General features: G+C 41.0%; 1 protein-coding gene across 1 annotated transcript in view; it reads right to left on the reverse strand.

The window, feature by feature from the left end:
- Positions 1 to 21,504, reverse strand: part of RAPGEF5 (Rap guanine nucleotide exchange factor 5) — a 156,747-nt gene that overhangs the window by 81,396 nt on the left and 53,847 nt on the right. Inside the window, exons 8-9 of the mRNA XM_058024290.1 lie at positions 14,874 to 14,950; positions 9,616 to 9,741 (exon numbers count right to left, since the gene is read on the reverse strand). Coding sequence (XP_057880273.1) covers positions 9,616 to 9,741; positions 14,874 to 14,950 — 203 coding nt within the window. The remainder of the gene's footprint in view (positions 1 to 9,615; positions 9,742 to 14,873; positions 14,951 to 21,504) is intronic.

Consider the following 21,504-nt stretch of genomic DNA (forward strand, 5'->3'; position numbering starts at 1 on the left):
GCTGGGAACTGCCTGCCACACGGGATCCAAAAATGTATTCGAGGAAGGCTGCAAGGTCACTGCTAATTTCAAACCCTGTTTCATGTTTCCACATGAAACACCTAATTAAAACTTTTCACTGGGTAGTTAAAATGAAATCCGTGCATATGCACTTGAGACCTCGTTTTCATGAGCTGTGAATTAGAATAGAGGAGGTGCTGCACACAGCGGTAGGAACACTAATCGAGGAAGGAGCGGGGAATATCTGCTTTGATTTAGAGGAAGATAGTCAGCAAAAATACCACTAATCACCTGGGTTTTCATTCCTTTGCTCTTTGAGCTGCCACACAGAACCAAGAAAAATGGATGCAAGTGGTGTATTAACTGCTACCAAATCAGTGTTCTCCACAGGTGGCCGTGTGTCAAGCACATCTTGCAAAATGCCACCACCTTCCATGGCTACGGTGCGACAAAAGCTTTAGACTCTACAGGCTATATACTGCTCTCACAAAAAAATATCTATTAACATCAGCAGGGGCTGAATTAAACTTTAAAATGGAGGCACAGTGAGTGATGGAATGGCCAGAGCAAAAGGACAGGTTTGAGGGGAGATTTTAGGAAGGTTTCATGATTAAAATAAATAAATATTGGGGGGAGGAAAAGAGGAGCCTGCAAAAAATACAAGGTCAAAGTGTCCTTACATTCCTGCTGTGTATGTGGTTTCAACAAAGAAGGCAGAGACAGCCATTTTATAGCTGCCATTTTTTTTCCAAAAAGTCAGAGCAGATAGCCTGACTGTGGCACAGGAGAGGCAGCTGAACAGAGGGAAAAGGCTGTTTCCACACTGCCATTCTCCAGGTGGTCTCCAGAGCACGCCTGCAGGAACAGATGCCTACAAATGCTGTCAGCATTTATTCCAGTGAAGTCCTGACACAAGCCTCATTGACTCCAGAGCATCCTGCCACTGGAATCACACTGACCTTAGCACAGACTCCAGATCTCACTACAGAATTTGCTCCAATGTTGTTTCTATTTGAAGCAAAGCAAAGTTTGACATGCAGAAATGCGTTCACTTGTTTAATGACACTGGACAGGTATCTTACTGGCGCACATCTTCACTACAATGAAATGGAATGTTCTTCCTGAAGTTATTCAGGAGGATAGGAAGAAAAAGAAAGAGAAAAAATGGGTACCTAAAGCACTGAATCCTTTTTACATGACTCTGATCTCTGGGCAGACTACTGAATCTCAGACAACTTCCAAAGAGGAAGCCGTGGTAGACAGCCATCGGTTTCTAGCTTATCAAAAAGTTTTCCAGTTATCTTGGGTAGCTCTTTTCAGCCAGGTCTAGACTATGAGCCAAAACGAGATGGCCTTGATTGGTTTAAATTCCAACAGAAAAGTCTGGTAAAACCATAAATTACTTAAAAGTTCTGCACCACTGAAATGTGAAAGACAAAACTACTATTCCTTAAATTCGGAAACTGCTTAAAATATCTGACATAAATTTGCATGGTACATATTCAAAGCATTATCAACTTTTCTTTTTTACCTTCTTGAATTTAGGTAAAAAATTCCCTAACTTAACAGAGAGAACCAGACATCTTTGTTATTCAGAGTTCCCAGAAAAAGGGTAGTAGTAACTGTACAGAAGTAGATGGCAGGATGTATCATCAGCATAACTGGGAATTTTTGATGTCATAAATCAGGAAAATGGAGAAAAGAACATTCAGACTGTCATCAAATGTATTTATCACATGAAGAGAGGGACAATTTAATGTCAGAAAAAAAAAAGAGCAGATGCTTTGAACTAATAAACTGGTAATTTCTACTTCTCCAGAGGAAGAATATGATAAGATTAATTCTGTGTAAGCCTTTGGACAGTCTAGAAGCAGGTTAGTGATTCAAAATCCAGAGAGAAACACAGAAGCGGGGGACAGTGACAACCTGCAGATTGGAGGTCTCACAGACTTTCTCTACTTCTTCATGTGAGTAAATGGAGAAAAGGCAGGACCAAGGAGCCATGCTTTCATTCTTGATACCACCAGAACTGTGCAGTCCTGCTGCCCATGAGAAACAACAGTGTGTCCTCTCCCTGCTCCTGGATGTGGACCCCCATTCATCACTCACCCCCTTCTGTGTGTGTGTGTGCCTTCATGAAGCCACTTGGTGAAGCACGGGATCTAGATTGAAATACTGCCAAGCAAAAAAATGCAAGGACATTTCATTTGACCCAGTCCAGTTTCTGGATTGGGTAAGTCACAAGGCTTTGGGGAATTAAGGAGGATGGCTGTGTTTCACCAGGAGCAGCAGAGTGGCTCTCACCAGCACAGGTCATCCCTGACACCATCTCATTCTCACCTCTTATCCGTGTCCCCATAACGTGAGGGGAACCAATCTGGCTGGAAAACTACCCCATAAGGAAGGTATATTAATTGTATTTTTCTGCTTCATCATTCCCTGTGTCACTTCAAAAAGCAGCACAACCTGGGCCAGCCCAGGGCTGGGGACAAGCCTCTGGGGCAGCACAGCCCCTGAAGCGATGCCTGAGGACCCCGAGGCTGTGTAGGGACTGCAAATGTTTGGCCTCACCTCAGCTATGCTCAGGAGTTTTTAAAAAGTTCCCTCTGGCCATCAACATTTCAACCCACTTCCAGCTTCCTTGGGATTCCTGAACCAAGTCTCAAGGATCCCAAAGCAATTCCTCAACATTCATTAACCACTGCAAGTTTTATGGTGTCCTTCAAGGTCCCACATGTTTAACACTTCATTTTATACCTGGGTAAACAAAGGTGCAGAAAAGTGATGAGATTTGAAGAAGGTTGTTAAATAACCAACAGAGTCAAAAATAAAAATTTAAAGTTCTGTCTCCCAGGTTTTAGTCTGCTAAGTACCATGTGGCCCTTTTACCCCTTTCAGCTCAGGACCTAAGTCATTGTCCCACACAAGAATGAGTCACCATTCCACTCTAAAGAAAGCCCAGCGTGCAAAATGTGTATGTGGAATTTCCTCCTATACAAAGTAGTATAATGTTACAGAATAAATCAAAGAAGAGAAAATTAGGCTTTCTTTTCTTTTAAACACTAGGATGAGCATCTGGAGGAAAGAAAGTATTGTGGGAATATGTGACTTGACTTAAAGGAAAATAGTGAGGTTTCTATTCAATGTGTTCCCATACTATGCTCACAATATATCATGGGAGCACAAGCATGACTCAAGTGCTTTATTTTTATAAGGAGAAGGATCACATAATGGCACCACTCTTTTGCGCTCCTGGCGTGAGGATGTTCTCCTCCAGAACTTTGGAGGAGATTAAATAGACTCTAGGGATTAAATAGACACTAAAAAAGGAATGGGAAGTCCTCTTAAAAGTATGTAGTAAATAAAAATAATTCTATCATTTTTTTTTTAAAGTGCTGCAAAAGACTGAAACAAGCATGCAGATGATCCCAGTCCTACATCTGAAAAGGAGGATCCTTATCTCTGGCAAACTTTCTCCATTTCAAAAAGATGCCTTTTCAAAGAGGTGCCCATTCCATAATGGAAAAAAAAAAGGAAGAAAGAAAAAAAAAAAAAAAAAGAAAAAATAGGAAAAAAAAAGAAAAAAAAAGGAAGAAAAAAAAGCATAGGACCTGTAGAAACCTTTTCTTCTCAGAAGATAAAGAGGTTGGCTTATGAAAAACAGGTGATCACCTGGAGCTATGCATTCATTCCAGCAGATGAAAAATTGAGCATCTGGAATAGGACATTCTCTCCAGAACATGATAGAACTAGATTCCACTCCCTGTTTCCCCTGATTCAGACCAGAGACTTGAACTTCAAGTTACCTCCACAGCAAACATGTACCTAACTCTTAATTACTTATTCTTGCTCAACAAGGAAATATATACTGACAATCTTATTGATAGATTCATTTTTTCTTGGCTTGTAATTGAAGACTAAATCAAAATTGCAAACTATCATCTTACCCTGGTACAGCTCTCTCTGCTAGTGCTGGCAGGTCCAAGAGATATAAAGAGAAACAGCAAACTCCTGTGCTGACATGCCAAGTCCATTCTGTTTACATGACTTTAGATATCTATACCACCTCATAGCTATTCAAGTCATGAAAGTTTTTGCAAAGCTGCGTTGTAGTTGTTATGACCACTTGACCCACAGATCTGCAAAAAGATGCAGAGCAGCTGCCAAGAGTCAAAAGCAGTAAACCTACAAGCTACCCCATAGATTTGTCCCAAACAGAGCAGACATAACAAAATGATGTTTTTAGAAAGTAATGCACAGATTTCGGTCACTGGCTGTATTCAGACATGACTTGGTGTCAATGTTTTAAAGAATATTTTTCCATCCCCGATTACTGACTGTCAGTCCAGCAGTACAGCAGCCCAATGCCACAGCTTTGTCAAGATAACCAAAAGTGCAGCTCTGGACAAGTCCTGGCATTATTTCTTGTCTCCTTGTAGGTGTCCAGCTGGGCACCCTAAAAATACCCCTGGTGTGTCACGGCTGGAATTTCCTTATGAAATTCCTCAGTCATGAGTAATCTATACAACCCAAGGCTCTAAATCATTAATCTTCTGTTGTGAGCCTTTTAACAGCTTCAGCTCAACCACTAACCTGCTTCAATGAGCAAATAATCTGTCTTCCAAATGAGACCACTGATTACAAAAGTTAGTACCCAGCAAATTAACAGAACTGCTCCTCAGTATCTGCTGTCCTTCTGAAAACATACCTGCCTCAAATAATATATCCCTTTCATCTTGAATTAAGTCACAGAATCAATACCCCCAAGCTGTAGTACTTATATTCTTTTAAACAGCAGGTAATTCTAACTAATATATAGATTAATCTGTAAAGGGATTATAGGGTGGATTTAGGAAATGTTCCCCTTCCTCCTGACACAGCAAAGTACCGTAAGAACCTCCTTGGAACATTACAGTCGGTTTGTGAACATCTTATTCAGTTGATCTGACTATGAAATTGATACTACAATCTAAAGAATATTCTCTCCATTTGCTGAGGTGAAAAGGCCTTTTACAATTTTACTTAAACAATGACACTATAAACAGACATGATTTTCTTAATGAGTGCAACACTTTGTTGAAATAATAACTGGAAATACTGTACAACACATTTTCACATCTATTACAAAGGCATTATCCGAGTTATAGTTGACTAAAAGGAATTTCAAAAACTATGGTTTAGTGCAAATATGTCTTGAATGCATCCCAAATATATGCTGGAGGGGAAAAAAAGCCATGATAAATGACTTCAAATGGCTTTACACACATAGCTTGCTTTCTATATTATAATTAATGGTAATAATAAGCAAACCTCTCCAAAAAGCAGGCTTGCTCTATAGCTGAATATTTCACTACAGATTTTTCATCTATTTTCTGTCAAAGCAATTTTTTAAGGAAATGAAATATTTAAATTACATAAAAATGCAAACATCCAGTTTCACATTTCCCTAGTCTTATAGGTATGATTTGCATGTAATGATAAAATTAGAACTGCAAGCTTGCATAGCTTTTTTATGCTACCCCACATTTGATATTAAAATAATTTCTGTGTGTTTTAGACAATAATTTCATTTTATTTATTTATCAATACATTGTAGGAATGCAAAAGCACAGAGAAGAAGCTTATCTGCCTATTTAGAAGCTTTTTTAGTTCTATTTACTTTCTATTCATTAACAAAGCTGAAGTTTTAGGGAGCCTAACACATACGGTAGGATCAGTGCCTTCATTAAGCACCTTATTCTAACACATTAGGAAGAGGGAGTGGGGGAAAAAAAAATCACTGTTAGTTTTTGTTTTTCTCTACAAGTCTGTGAGCACTGTTATGGTTAGAGCACTTTTCAAACACTGTATTTACCAGAGAAGAAGTTGGCACTGTGTGCTACCATGGAACACTACTTCCAATATACCAATCTAGCCCAGTCACTGTCAGCTTCCAATGTCAAAATCAATTCAGCAGCTCACATATAACAGAAACTGAAAACAGAACTTTTTAAATTATGAGTTATTCAAAGCTCTTTTTTCATTCAGACCATAAATACGAAATGATAGCGTACCAGAAAGCTAAAAAAAAAAACAGTATGGACTTTCTGATTTTGTACAAATCATCTTACAGATATAGATATATATACATGCCAATTTTACACTCTCCAGAACTCAGCCAGACTAAAGGAATCCCTTCTCCCACCCACTAGTTCCAAACCAAACTTTCTTCCAGTGAGCCAGCCAGCTGTCATTTACATTCCTTTTTCCCAACCATCTGCTTTTTCTGAGAAAAAATAATTATATTTCATCTCCTGAACTAGCACCCCAAACTAGGCCATGCTTCACCTGTTCCTTCTGGACCACAAACTCCCAACACCACACCTCAAAGAACACATTTAAGTACTTTATCTGCCAAAAAACCTCTAGTGCATCCACGTGTCATCTATCTTCTTTAAGTGAGTCATTAACTTCTGTACTCAAACTCAGATGAAGAAGGTGACTATTTATTTGAGTGACAGGAGAGCTTAGGGATATCTCCTAGCCAACCAGTCTCACTCCCCATCACGCTCCACACCCCAGTCACTGTACAGGAAAGAGCTATCGGGCTACCAAATCAGTACCAAATTCTTCAATTAGGCTGAGAACCCTTTCTTCTTTACAGGAAAGCACAGGAATCATCAGAGCTCCATTATATCACATTTATATTTGCTGCTAATGCAAAATGTGCATGTGAGGCTGTACTAATCTGAAGAGACCTGCTTTAGAAACACGGTGTTATAGCACCGGAGGAGCCATAACTTCGTTTCCCATCACGTGCTTGGGATACAATACATGTAGAGAGGAATTATGCATATGCACAATTCTAACTCCCTCTTCAAGTTGGGGTTTTGGGTTTTTTTTCATATTCCTAAAGGAGAACAAACTAGAGAACTCTCCTTCAGGCAAAATTTTCCATTGGCCATTTTGGAAAGAGCAGCTTAACTTCCAGGCAGGTTATGAAGCCCCTAGCTTTTAACAGTGACACTGGCCCAAGCTGATAAACACATAGCCCTGCAAGCCAGCAGCATTTCTGCTTTGAGCTGGACTGCCAAGAGGCCAGCCTGCATAGCAGGCTCTCCAAGGGCAGGGAGAAAAGCCTGGCAGGGTGTTCAGGCCTCTCATTTACAGACTGCATACCATTCCTTTGAGGAAGGCAGATCATCCAAGAAAGCCCAGTTTGGGCTCCCCAGGAGGGAAAGCTGGTGAAAGCTTTATTGCAGGAATACTTGCTGAGAAATGAGGGTCCTGTGGAAAATGCACAGAGCATCTCCATTTTATCCTGCACTGAGCGCCCATCACCCTGTGTTACAAAGAAAGCAGTGCAAAATAAGCTATGCTTTTAAATATTAAAAAAATGGGCATGTTACACATCATAAGGATACCACACCCTGAACATGCTGTTCCTCTAACATTTGCAGTGAGCCCAAGGGACTGGAGAGCAAGCCAATGCCAATGAATCTGCCATCACTTTTGTAGCAGCAGGATGAGACAGGAAGGGCTGAAATCCTGGATCCAAGCAGTATTCACTACACTTTACTCACTACAATTCAGCCTGCTGCTTTTCTCCTTGGAGAAGAGGGGGGATATCTGCCTGGAGCAGTGAGCCCTGCCCAGCCAGTCAAATCCTGCCACCTGCACGTGCACCGGATCAGCTCTCAGAGCACACGGGAGGAAGGGAGGGAGAGGAAGGGATGGAAGCTCACAGCTTCCTGAACATATGCAGCCCACTGCCCTGCCATGGCAATGTGTGCTTTTTTCCCAGTGAAAGTTACCTGAGTCAGCTAAACTGAGAAGCTACGACAAAGCTTGCCCATGTTCAGGGTGCCCTCTTGGTGACTGTTCCTGATGAAGTCAGTAGTCTAGCTGGGGGCTTACCAGACACACCCACAAGAAGGACTTTAGGTCTCTCTTATATCTGGGCATGGGCTGCCTGGACCCACCCTACAACAACCAGCAGAGTGCACAACAGAGGGAAGAAGCACACCATGATTTATTGTTGCCAGCACTAGCTGTAGGACATTCCCCACCCAAAAAAAAAAGGGCACATGAGTAATGACCCGGGCTTCTGAAGGTTTCAGGCGACCTTCCTTTCTCCTTGCTGTCGCCTCCAAAATCATGTCCTAAAGGTCTAAAGGCATATCCCTGTCTGAGAGTAATCGCTATGTTATGCTGCTCAGGACGGGTATGAGCAAATTGCTTGAGCTCCTGCTAAACTGAAGTCACTCATCTCCTAAATAGCAGCAACTATTAAGTACCATACTTTTCAAAAGGAGAAGAGAAGCTGAGTGCAGCTTTCCTTTCCATTTTTGGAACTGTACTGTAATCTGCAGCTACAGAGCTGCAGCTGACTCCACAGCGCCCTTTGCAATGACCAGAGTAGCAGCAAAAATATCCACTAAATTTTTTGAGTAACAGTCCCAACATCCCCCTCTCATCTATGCTCACATATCTGTAATCTTGTTTCCAAATCCTGAAACACAATAGAAATCTGCTCCTGTTTAAAATCTTCTTTGCTTGAGCACCTCAACTTTTAATTGTGCTTTGTGGATACAGTTTAAAGATATATAGAAATTCTCCTAGACATCCATTGCTAGAGGGTCAGCTGAGAAACCATTTAATCTTGGGTAATTAGCCTTTGCTAATTGCCCTCCTCCCTTCTGCACATTTACTGATACAGTTACACATCTAACTACACCAGACCAGACCCTCGATGCAGCCAAACAGAACAGCATGAAGCTCTGAACAAACACTTCATCCTTCTCTTTTCCTTATTTCAGTAGGAATGAACTTGCAGATGAGCTGAAAAATATTTCTTTTCTAAAGCACAAGTCTTTTTTCTACTGTCCAGTGAGCAGAAAATGGAATAAATTGCATATACATGATGGCAAGAGACATGAAGACGAGGTGGGTTTTTTGTTGTTTCTTGCAGTTATTATCCTCTGCACCTTTAGATGAATATGCAATCATAATAGAAGTCTTTACTAGGAGAACAAAATTAGGAGACACTGTGCTATAAGCAAAGCAGTCAAGTTTCTGTGAATTTTCAGTCCAGTTATTAACATCTGAATAAGTGCTTTCAGAAGCATTAAACAGAATGCTGCTTTCTTCAGTGTAACTTTTGATTGAAAACACAATTTAAAAGAAAAAAACACATATCGCTGAACTCCCTATCCAGATCATTCTTTTTAATTCGTGCTGAAAAGTTTCAGCCAATACTTGCATCCAAATATGCCCGCAGTAATTTTAAGATAATTTAGAGTAGTTGAAGCATTCATATGCCTTATACATTATTTAAATACACCGTAAAACCCAACAATTTGGTAAAAAGCATCTTGAAATCATCTGCTATATCCTAATATAAGATATTAACAACAGCATCTGACAGTTAATGACAACATAATAATTTAAGTGTGTTGACAATTATTGACCTGAACGCACTTTAGAGAAATGTAAATGCCAGAGGAGAGCAGCTACAGCTCCATGACTAATGTGTGCCCTGGATTCTGACCATCAGCTTTGCTATTTCAGTTTTGTGACCTACATCTCCCTCCCCTACCCGAAAGAAACAAAAAACCCAAATAAGAAATGTCTTACTTGTTCTGCCTTCTCCAGTGCTTTTCTATCCGCCTGCAAAAACTGGCAGTTCTCTCTCGCCAGCTTTTGGACCAGCTCAATCCGTCCGATGTCATCTCTTCCCTGAAGCTTGCATAAAACTCCTGCCTTAAGGGTGGGAGAAAGAGCAAACAGATACTTAAATCCACAGTCCCAGGACATGACACCACCATAAATTTCAACCTTAAAAGAAATGCATTTGTTTTCTCATATTTGTGGTGCTTCGGTGCCACTTGCTGAGCACAAACAAGTCACTGCTTCCCGGGGAACAACTGGAGAGGAACAGAAGCACATCTGAATCTCCAAATGCATCTGCTCTGGAGGAAAGAAGGCAGGGCTAACTAAATCAACCTCTCCTCTGAGTGCAACTATCAGATATGCTGTGTTTTATTTGTTCCTGTCAGCCTGTTTCCTGTTACATAAGAGAACAGAGCAAGAGGTTAAAAACTCATGGGAAAGTTAGCCAGGAACAGCCCTGGAAAAAGAATGAAGTGCAACACAAGGCACTCCTAAAAATAACAGTCTACAACTCCCTCTGCTCCCACTCCAAACATTTTTCACATATGCAAGACTTGGGAGTTAAAAGACAGTTGTGCCACAGTTATTTATTTGGTAAATATCAAATCTGTATCTCTAGATTTTGTTTAGGGAAGGAAATTATATTTGCTTTAAAAGCTATGTTAGAACTGGGTGTTTTTGATAGTTCTGTTATTTAAGCTATGCTGATGGTGTTTTGTCAAAATGGTTGTTTTCTAAAAATGCCAGATAGATACATATAAAAAGATGGATTCACGCTTGCACACAGGCACAGCAGAGACTCATTGCAAAGTTAGCTGAAATGGGCTAAACCGCTCCTTGCAAAGTCAATGGCTGATATCACTGTCTATGATTTGGTTATGGATATAGCCTCTGCATAACTGAGACCTGGGGCTTTGATACCCCACAGCTTTTATTAGCCCAGATGCTTCCTGATGGGAGCAGCAGATGCCTTGGAAGGGCCCATCATGTGGCATACCTATGATATGGCTCTATGACTTCAAAGGCAATCTGCAAATAAACATTTTTCTGCTGAACTTCCTTCACAGTTTTCTTTCTACTGTTCATCTTGAATTTAAATAAATCACTACCTACTCCAGAATTCACAACACATCTTGGGAGTCAGGCCCAAAAACTAGGGATGCCCTGACTTGCTAACCCTGCAGGGTCCAATCCCTTGGCCTTGAGCAATTCCTGTCCATGACAGATGAAGGTGTGACAGTGCCCACCCAAATCATCCTACAGCTTGATGGTTTCTCCAACCAACAAGTGGGGTTTAAGATTTCTTCAGCTGAAGAAAACAAATCCACTTTATGAATAAGTTCTTGAAGGCTTATGGAAAAAATGGGCTCCACGAGCAAATCCAGAGTCAACCTTACCCAACTCATCTTAAGAAATTTGTACATGCCTACACTCTTTCAGTCAGGATGAAGACATCTCCTCCCAAGTCTGCATCAGACACTTCTGCTCTGATGAATAAAGGATTTCAGATACAGCCTGTCCCTTGAATGTCCTGTGCTCCTCCTGAGCCCAGCTTCCTGAGGAACCCAGCTTCCCTACATATAGAGCCTACTCCCTGGTTTGAAGGTCAGAAGTCCACTGAGAATTTAAGGAATTACATTGCCCAATCTCAAATTCCTTACATAGTCCATGAGTTCAGTGTCCGTTATCTCCTAAATCGAAGACATTGGTTTATAAACACACTCTTATCCCCTGCAGATCAGCAGCAAGACTGATTTTATCAAATGTGGAAGAATATAGTGAACTAGTTGTCCAGAGTTGTTTAATCAATAGAGAAAAAGGCGCATTTAGGAAGAGATTATTTTTTCACTCTACAATAGACATTTAAAAATGGTCAGATCAATTGTTTCCTAATATTCTCCTTTTTCTCCAGTAATTTGCATGGGGATCCTAAGACTTGAGAGGCCTGATGTCTTCACTTCCAACATTTTGAGTGCTTGGGGACTAAACTAAATCAAGCCTGCTTATTTCATGGCCGCAGGATGCTTCTAGCAGAATATTACATCAGTGTAATGTAGGCTAACGACAACTCCAAAATGGTATCACCTGCTAGGAATTCAGGATGATAAAGATTTTGACTCTCTCTGGATCTGGGCTCTTAGTGCTGTGGAGGCACTTTTTGTACCTTCCTGTTGTGCTGCTCTGGTTCAGGAATGGCACTCCCCTGTTTAGTGCTCCCACTGTGACTAAATGAGGCACCTTTGCTCCCTCACTCTTCTCCTTTGGGTAGCTGAAGAGAATTGGAGGCACAAAAGGCAAAGATCACAGGTTGAGACAAGAACAATTTACTGAAAAGAGCAATGAGATAAGAAAACAAACAGTAACAGCAACAATAATAATGATATATAGAGTACAAATAAGGAATGATTCACATGGAAACCCCTCAACATCAGACAGTACCCAACCAATGCCTCCTCCACAATATCCCAGCCTGGAAGAGAATCCTTTCCCCTGCCCCCACCAATGATAGGAGGTGGTATAGAGTAACCTCTGAGTCCTGGCTATTGCAAAGACTAACCTTGTCCTGGCTGGAGCTAGGACATGTGTTCAGAGAAGGGAGTCCATGACCTACAACAACCACCTAGTAGAAATATACAGTTTGAAATGTCCCCTCCTCCTGTCACAGTTCTTTCATTTAAAGAGTTGCAGACAACATGAAAAATAATTCTTATTTAACTGAGTCTCCAGAGGATAAAAAATTTCTGGGAGGGTTAAGGTATTATTAAATTAATTGCATATGTTTAGCTCTGGGACTAAAGAATGCACTTGAAACACAAAAGGCTAAACTTGTTTTTTCATAATTAAGAAAAAAATATTAGTCCTTTACTTTTAGTTCTGATTTCCTCACGTATACTGACTTTTCAGTACAAATACCTGTAAGAAAACATCCAGGTCAATTAAATAATTAATTGATGAGATCTTCTAAAACCTGGTTAGGAAAATGTTGACGGTCTCCAACTACTGGTCATTTTCACTTCTCAATACAAATTTAATTTTCAAGCTGTTAGACAAAAGGGTAAAGGCAAGTCACCCTACTTGCAAAGCACAATTTTGATTTTCATTTTGTGCAGGCACACATTCTCCAAAACCCTTGTTGGTGCTTAGACCTCTAATTTGTGTAGACCAAAACAGATACAATTACTAACATATGTGAAGGTGAAAATCAAAAATGTGCATCGTTTAACTGGCTTTACCTTAATGAATGACAAAAGAATGTAACTTATAGTAAAGCTTTACTCCCATTCATGGCTCAAAATTACTATAATTGTGTTTATGTAACATTTGAAATGAAATTTTAAGAAGTTTCACAGAAATGAAAGCAAATTAGTCTCTACTGAGGGTGGAAAGAGGAAGATGCTGATACTTTCTGTTTCAGCATATCCATTGGAAAATATTCCTTTTGCATAGGTCATAAATGAACATCTAGCAACGACACAAAGGTGAATTAACACATCCCTAGGAAGACAAGATGGGATCTTTTATTTACATCATTTATATAGTTTACAGCATGTTTGCTTTTGAAAATCCCCTTGCTAGTTTTTTTTCACACTTCTACCAGTTTTGTCAACTAACTCAAGAGTAAATCAGGCCTCTCTCCCACAGAGCAGTGTTGAGAGCAGGCACCACATCCTTCAATTCTATTAACAGAAGGTTTGTGGTGGTTTGGTTTTCTTTCACCATACCTCTCTCTCTTTCTGTAGCTGGTGAAAAAATGTAATTATTACTGGCTTTACCTTTAATCAACCTGAAAATCTAAAACCATGTGCCACTGCCTCCAAAGACAGGATGTCTTGCTTTTCTCCAGTCATGTGTGCAGTTCCACTAAACTGAAAAATGTCATTCACTCCTTTAAAAGAAACTCAAACAAATTTGGCCTTCACTGGATGTCATTTTTATGGTACTAACAAACTGGAGCAAACACTGCTTTGATAACACTCCTGGCTCTCCTCCTAGCAGAGCCCATGAACGCTTTTGTTAACTGCTCATTTAATAATTGTACAATTTTAAGCTGGTTTCCAGTCAATTAAAATCTGGGTGAATCAATACCCCAATAATACATTTTTATGGGCTTTTATAATTATTCCAGGGTAATCTTATTAGCTGGCTACACAGGAGCTTTGCATATGCATTGTCTATGTCATAAAAGGGAACAAACATTTTCAAAAAACTATAACTACAGCAACTAAGTAGAACTGAGAATACATTAAATCCTTCCCCTCCCCCCCAAAAAAAAAATCCAATGAAGAAACAGAAATCCAAAGTTTTGTGCAGTGAGGTCAGTGTTTCCCTCTGGGTCCTTCCTATATCTCTGTAATGCACTCCATGGCTTGTACCCTTTCAGCTAGGCTTGCTCACAGACATCAGCATAAATCCTGTCTTTCTTGCACACAACTTTTTAGTTTGGCAAGATGTTAGGGAGATAAATCAGAGGCAGCAACCACAAGCTGCATACAGGGGAAGGAGAAAAGGTGGCAACTGGTGGGGAACACAACATTTGGAAGAGAAACAGAAGGAGAAAAAAACAGTCAAGACTGGGAAAAATCAATTTTAAATTAAAAGCAATAATCAGTACCAGTACAATGAGCAATACAGTTGCACTTGCACAGCTTGAACGCATGAATGGAATGATTGAATGAATTGCAGATTAATCTAAAAAGACTCACAGAATTAAAAAGGGTAAGCAATCCCACAATAAAATACTCTAAAAGGCAGTTTAGTTTCTTCCAAGCAATATCCAGAAGTGTGCTTTGGTTGTAAATGAGGGCAGTTAGGGAAAAAAAGAAGGTTGCTGCTTGCACTTGAGTGACTAATAAGTATCCCTATTTCATTGCATGTCTACTTACAGTGATTAAAATTCAATCAAAATGTCATATGCCCTTGCCTCCTAAACCACATCTCATTTTACTTTCACATCTGGTATATGCTATGTGTATTATCTATAAAGAGCAGAAAGATAGCTGAAGAATGCTGTCCAATTGCAACATCATGGGATTAATTCCCAGAATAATCATCAATCTTATTCTAAATAGTCACATAAGATGAGATCTAGCAGACTTGCTCCCTCCTACATGCTCCCTGCACAGAACATCGAGGAAAACCCATTTCCCAGAGCTATTGAAAGCTGTTCTTCAACTTGTAGATCTGGAAACATTCCCAAGACTCCATCAATCTTACATATGTACCTGTGCATCGGAGGTATCCTTGAGATCTTCTAGTCCTCTTATTTCTTGACTGCTGCTTTCTTCATTTTGATGAATTGCTAAAAATAAGAAAGAGCAATATATTGGAAGCAGGCAGGTTTAAATGACAAAAAGCAGCAAAGTGGCATGGCCCAGTTTAGATCAAATAGGATGACCATTCAAGGAATATTTAAACTTTAGCATTCTAGTAAACTCCTGGAGTGGTTTTGGACAGAACCTATAAGGTACACCTTATTGGGTTTGGAAAAATGCTAAACACAGCATACTTAATTTTTCCCCATGCAGTAAAATCCAGTACTAAATAGTTATAGTCATGCTACTGTTAGTCCTGACATAACAATGACATTTAAAGGAACTTCACTTTTCCATACATTGTAACAAGACATCATGACTCCTAAGCAATAAAAAAATAAGGTCTCCCTCTTCTTCCATTATATTGCAGAAGGTCAGGTCAGACTAAACAAAATAAGCAGATTTATCCCTCACCTCAGACTTGGAAAATTCTTTGTAAGCAAAGTGATGTCAATCTTAACAGACATCACCACTAGCCATGAAAATCACCTCCAGAAATAAATGGTAGCAGGACAGGTTTTATCAAAAGTTCTTTGCTGCTGGCACAATAGAAGAAATGAGCAACCCCATGCAATTGACATGACTTAAATCACTTAAAACAAGCAAGTTTTGCTAGACTTTAAAGTTTTGTATCAAACTTATAATCCCCTGAATGGTCAAAACCAGAGCTAGGAGTATCCAGCTAAAGAAACAAGGAACCTCTTGTGAAAGAACACCACAGATTTCTGTATTGCAAACAGCCTCATCTATAGGCAGTTTTACTCTCTATACCCCAAGGTACCCTTTCAGTCAGCACAGCCACCTGCTGCATTCTGGTGGGACATTGATCCCTCAGATGTTCTGAAATGTGACAGGTTGGGAGAGTCAGACCCAACAAAACACATGCAAAGTGACTTTACCTTATACTGTACACATCGCCTTAGAAGAACCACACTCAAGTATCTTTGATCTTGAGTACATATTGAGTGATTTCCAGGTTTAAGCACAGCATTTGTGACACCAGAAGTGTCCTTGAAGCAGCAGAGCTATTGCATCTATTTCCTGAAGAACACCTCATGGCTCATGGCTTCGGTGGACGGGCGGGAGGGCTGAGCTGATGCACTTCCTCCTGCCCACCTCCTCTCTCCTTTGCCCCTTGTTCCTGAGCTGCTCATCAGGCTGCATCTGAGCAGCCACAGCCCAGAGCACAGTGTGTTCAGACAAGGATCACCTGTCCTGTGCTGCCTTAAAACTATGTCTGCAAGCTGAGGCAGCCCAGGACTTGATTGATGAGCAGAAGGAGCAGAAGGGCTGGCAGGCAGGAGAATCACCTTCCCCAGGCATCCTCACCTATGCAATCTTCAGCCTGAATCTCCAGACATAACCAGGTTACCATGGCCATGCTCATACACCTAATGTGAGCCATGAGGTCCAGTTGGGTGTGTCTGCATGGGTGCTCTGGGTCTGCTGCAGACAAAAAGCAGCCTAGCATTTAAGCAACATCTAGCAACTGAAACACAAAGTAACTTTGGACTGTTCTTGACCTCTAAAAAAAATTGTACAGATTTATTTTTTCTTATGGCAGGATTGCTGCTGCTATTGCTATGCCATATAGGATATAATTTTGTTTCTTCCCCCACAGTTATGCTATCAAAAAAAAAAAAAAGGTAATAAAAATGTAATTATAAAAGGGGAAATAAGTCATTCTGTCAATACAGTTTATTCCATTACAGGATCTTTTTAAATCCATTATCAGATTTCTGACATAAATCTTCACCATTGGGTTTTCAGGCATCACTTTACCAGCAAACCTCTGAAAATGCAAGGTGAATACTGAGAACACGGGGTCAGACTGTAGCTGCAACAGACAGCATGTATAATGGGCACTAGATCCCAGCATATTTAAAGCTAGGCAAAACCAAAACTCTCTTGGGATTTTGTGGCATATCTCTGCCCCAGTCTGGAAAAGGAACAACATAATGACCCAGAGGGATGGCCTGAGCAGCCATTTGTGACCCCTGCTTTAATGGTGCAGGGTTTCTAAAGGCAACCTGCTTTATCCAGCCAGGCTGGGGGGTCTGTGCAGTTCCTTCCTGTGTAACCCATCTCCCAGCCTTCCTCCCCAAGAGCTGCCCCATCCTCTTGCACAGTCCCACATGTGCATGACCCTGTTCTACCCACTGCCACTGAGGGAGACATGGAGCACTCAGCACATTGATTTGTTGACCCCTATAGAACAACCTGCCTGAGAGAGGAATGCTGCAATGCCAGAAGGCATTAACAGATGCTAAAAATCGGTGGTTTGAGCAATTTCTCAAATTGTTAAGTCTGTGTTAGCAGAACATTCCCTCAATTCTCCTTTCAATTTTCTGATTTCTTCTGTAATCAGTTTGCTGTAGGCACTCATGGGCAAAATATCCCCCCAGACTCTGGCTATTAATCATGGCATTTAGAGGAGTGGCACCTTGCTGGTAACAGGGCCATGAGTCGAGGTTTAAGTGATTTACATTGATCCAGCCAGCTTTTCCACAGTCCTGAGCAGATGGGAGCTCCACAAACAGCTGTGCCAGAGGAAAAGGTTAGTGCCTGCCAACTGCAGGCTTCTTGTCACAGGCCTCAATTTACAAGTGTCCCCTTCCCTTCCCAGTGCCAGGGCAAACACCCCAGAGCATCTTCAACCAAAATGAACAGGCAGACATTCAGGGAGCAGCACCTCTGGCTGACCTGGCGTGGTGGGCAGGTGAGAGGATGGTGTCTGGCCAGGGAGACAGTGACAAGCAGCAAACACCCAGAACTGAGGGCAGCAAGATCTCTTACCTGGCACAAAGGGGAAGAGAAAGAGGGTGCATGTCCACAGCCCCCAATGAATATAGCTATCCTTGAGTGTTGAATGATTTTAACATGAGCAATTTTAAAGATGATGAGAAAATTGCCTCAGTTTAAGTGCACTCTAAGTGAATGGCTTAAAAAAATTAAAATGAAGAAAAAGTTTTTATATCAGCAATTTCACAACTCAACTCCAAAAAGCCTGAATAAGTTTATCATCCAGACCCAGCTCTCCTTGGCTTCAATGTTGTTTAGACTGTGTAAGGAATGTAGAAAAGAAGCAGTAAATATTTTCTTAAAGGAAAAAGAAAAACAACAGACCTCACACTGACGTTCTTGCAGCTCTCTTGGGAGAGAAGGAGCATTTGACCTCTTTTTCACGAAATTTCCATCACAAACTTGATTTTTTTTGTCCTCCTTGCCTCTTATCCAAATCCATAAGGACCAGCCACAAGTAAACCTTTAACTTCACCCAGGGAGCAACACTCAAGGAATCACACCATCTCATACCTTTTCCCCATCACAAGAACACAGTCCCTTGAAGGCTGAAGCGGCCATATAGACAAGCAACAACCCCTAATTATATTTTCTTGGTTTCTGTAGGAAAACATTACTATGCGTTTTGTCTATAAAACAGAGAAAACCCACATATTTCTTAAAATATTCTTGTATCTTTAGAAATTTATGGTACTGGGAGCCATCACATACATGTAAGAAGTTGATTGCAGTATTTTTGGACACAGTGTGCCTCCTAACCCTATAAAAATGCATAGACATTCCTTAATTGGCCCAGGCACTGCTCTCATGGGTTACTGTGCAAGCTACATAAGTTCTGTCACAAAATACAAGAATTCAAGGATAATTCCCTACTTACTGTTAGCTAGCCATTTACTTTTTGTTAAAAAAAAAATTGACATTGCAAATTCAACCATAGGAAAAGCAAGCGGAAGCTTAGGGTGGGATGGGAAAGTATTTCCCAGGCAAATGCTGATTCTGGAATTGTACATACAAAAAAAGTTGTGAACTTTGGAGCTGAGCCAAATATTTCTTTCTCCACCACCATAAATCCAGCTTTGCTCCCTGATACAAATATCCCAGCATGTTTTACAAAGCAGCAATAAAAGGGAAAGGCAAAGGTAGTTTACCCTGCTCTATATGTATGCATTTAATGTTATGTTTGGGTTCTGGCTTGAGACCTGAGACAGGAAAAAAACTACAAACAAATGTAGAGTGATCAGTTCCCTTTTCTACCTGCAGCATTTCTCCTTTGGAGGAAAGGTCACAGTGAGTGGAAAAAAAACAGTCAAATGAGCATTAGATTGTTAATGTGCAGTTCAAATATGTCCATTTGCAAATTAATCTGGGGAATTCAGGATTTTGATGTTTTATGGTCACTCAAGGCCACACACAAAGGCCATCATCTGATCTGAGTTCCTTGTGGCCCCACAGAGCAGAGCTGAGATTTTGCTAGTAGATTCTTCTGTAAACTTATGTTAGGACAGAAAACTCTTGTGGGGGAGAGGTTTGTCCTTTAGTAATTCCATTTCAGATAATTAAATCAGCAGGGAAAAATAATCAAGAAATAAGAAACCAAAAGAAATAATTTTGTTCCTGCTACTACAGCAGAATCAGCCATCAAACCGGGGTGTGAAAGGAAAGGGACCATAACCATTGCTCACACTGGAACTGACCAACCCAGCTCCCCCTGCTTTCACAGCCGTGCTACCAAGTTTAGTGTAGATTCAAAGCATTGGAAGGGATTCGTCTTTCCAGCAGCAAGGAACACAACACACAGGCTAAAGAGGTCACCTTAGCTGCACAGGCTGGCACCCACTGGGGTAACAACAGACACCAGCAGCACTACAGACCTTCCCCTGCCCATGGAGGAATCTGCCAAGGGTACCCACAGTGCAGTGCCTCCATTACACACTCTGCTTTATGCCACAAACTTGAAGGTAATTAATTACATTAATTACATTTGATGAGTAAGATTTTTTAAAGTCACATAATATTACAAGCACATTATGTCATTTTAATGCTTTGTCTTGTTCAATATAGCAGAATCATTTGCCCAACTGAAAGTGGGAAGGACAGTTAAAAAAAAATCCACACATAAAGCAACTCCTGGAACCCACAGCGTTGTAATCTTCCCAAAGGCTTTGCTTTATTGTGCTTTCTTCCTTTTCTATAAATGAAATTACTTCTTTCTACCCCTTCTGGCTGCAAAGATAACCTTCTCAACACAAACCAAGGCACCAGCGTCATTCCGCTGCTGCAGCCAGCCAGACTGGAACAATAACACCAGGAGAGGTGTGAACTTCCTCCTTTGGCTTAATAGGGTGTTAACTGTGAAAGCTAATTATTTAAATGCTTAGGAAAGGACTGCCATCACAGTTTATCATTTTGCTGCTGAACAACAGGCAAGGACATCTGCCCATCTGCAAGCAGCTGGCTCTGGGTGGCACCCACATGGCCATTCCAGTTTAGCTTCCCATCACTGCTGGCTGTCCCACCCCCCTGTACTGACTGCTCCCACTCTGTGCTGCCATAAGGCATTCGGGATTTGTGGATTGGCAAAGGATTGCTACTAACCTGGCTGAGAACAGAGCACCCAGGCAGCAGGCAGGGGGACAGGACACTCGTGAAGGCAACGCTGCTGCCAGACCCCTTGTGCCACACAACTCCAGCTGCAGCCCTTGAGCTAGCTGTGAAATCCATCTATTGAGCTTGTGAAATCTATCAATCTAATCCATTTATCCACCTGATTCTGGGGGACAAGAGCCCACAAACCACGTTCAGCAGACATGCTTCTGCACTGCCCTAGGCTGCTGCTAAGACCAAACTCGCTTAGCCCGCTGCAAACCCTCTGGCACAGCCTCAGTAGCAGCTGAGCATGGGGGATTCCAGCTGCACAAACACTGCCCGGCTCACCTGGGAGTGCTCAGGCTGCATGGGGACTTCACTGCCCCCATAGCCCCTCCAGAGGTAGCTCTGCTTGCCATACAGAGCTCGGTCACCCCTAAGGCTATATTGCTTATGAACTCAGAGATGCTCCTTCATTTCAAATGCAGACATTAATTTATTATTTAGTATTGTTCTTTACCCTGCTAACATCCTAGAACATCAAACTAGTCTGCCCTTTGTATGATTTCAGCCTTTTCAGTACTCTGTGATCACAATTCATGTATGAATCTCTTTCATCTAGCCAGTAAGTAAAAGCCACCTACGTGCTGTCTACACATAGGAGACATATTCCCACCTCGGAGGAGTTAAAGAGACTTCTGAACACAGGGACTTCGTTTATTTGACAAGCCAGCAGACTTTCACTGCCTCATCCCTGCTGGATGGTTACAGCCTGTTGTGGGAGTTGTTTTGTCCCTGTCAAACCAACAAGACCTCAGGAATCTGCAAGAATATTCCCCGGGGAGAAGGCTCCAGAACTGCCAGCAGCCTGCACCAGTTGATTTATTGTCAGCTTCTGAGAAGTTCACAACTTCTAGATTCTTTTTATATTCCAAATTTTTAAGAGAAATGTTTGTTTATCTTCTGAAATTTTGGGGTTTTTTGGTTTTATTTTGTTTTGGTTTTGTTTTGTTTTGTTTTGGGTTTTTTTACAAATGGAAGTTGCTGGCGTGAAGCTTTTAAGAAAAAACACAACCCCCCATTTTGTTTTTTTTTTAATCACACAACTAAGCTAATGTCATTATTTTTGAAAACTTTACTGTTATTTTGAACA

This window comes from Melospiza georgiana, chromosome 1 (genome assembly GCF_028018845.1).
Source record: "Melospiza georgiana isolate bMelGeo1 chromosome 1, bMelGeo1.pri, whole genome shotgun sequence".
Classification (NCBI taxonomy): Eukaryota; Metazoa; Chordata; class Aves; order Passeriformes; family Passerellidae; genus Melospiza; species Melospiza georgiana.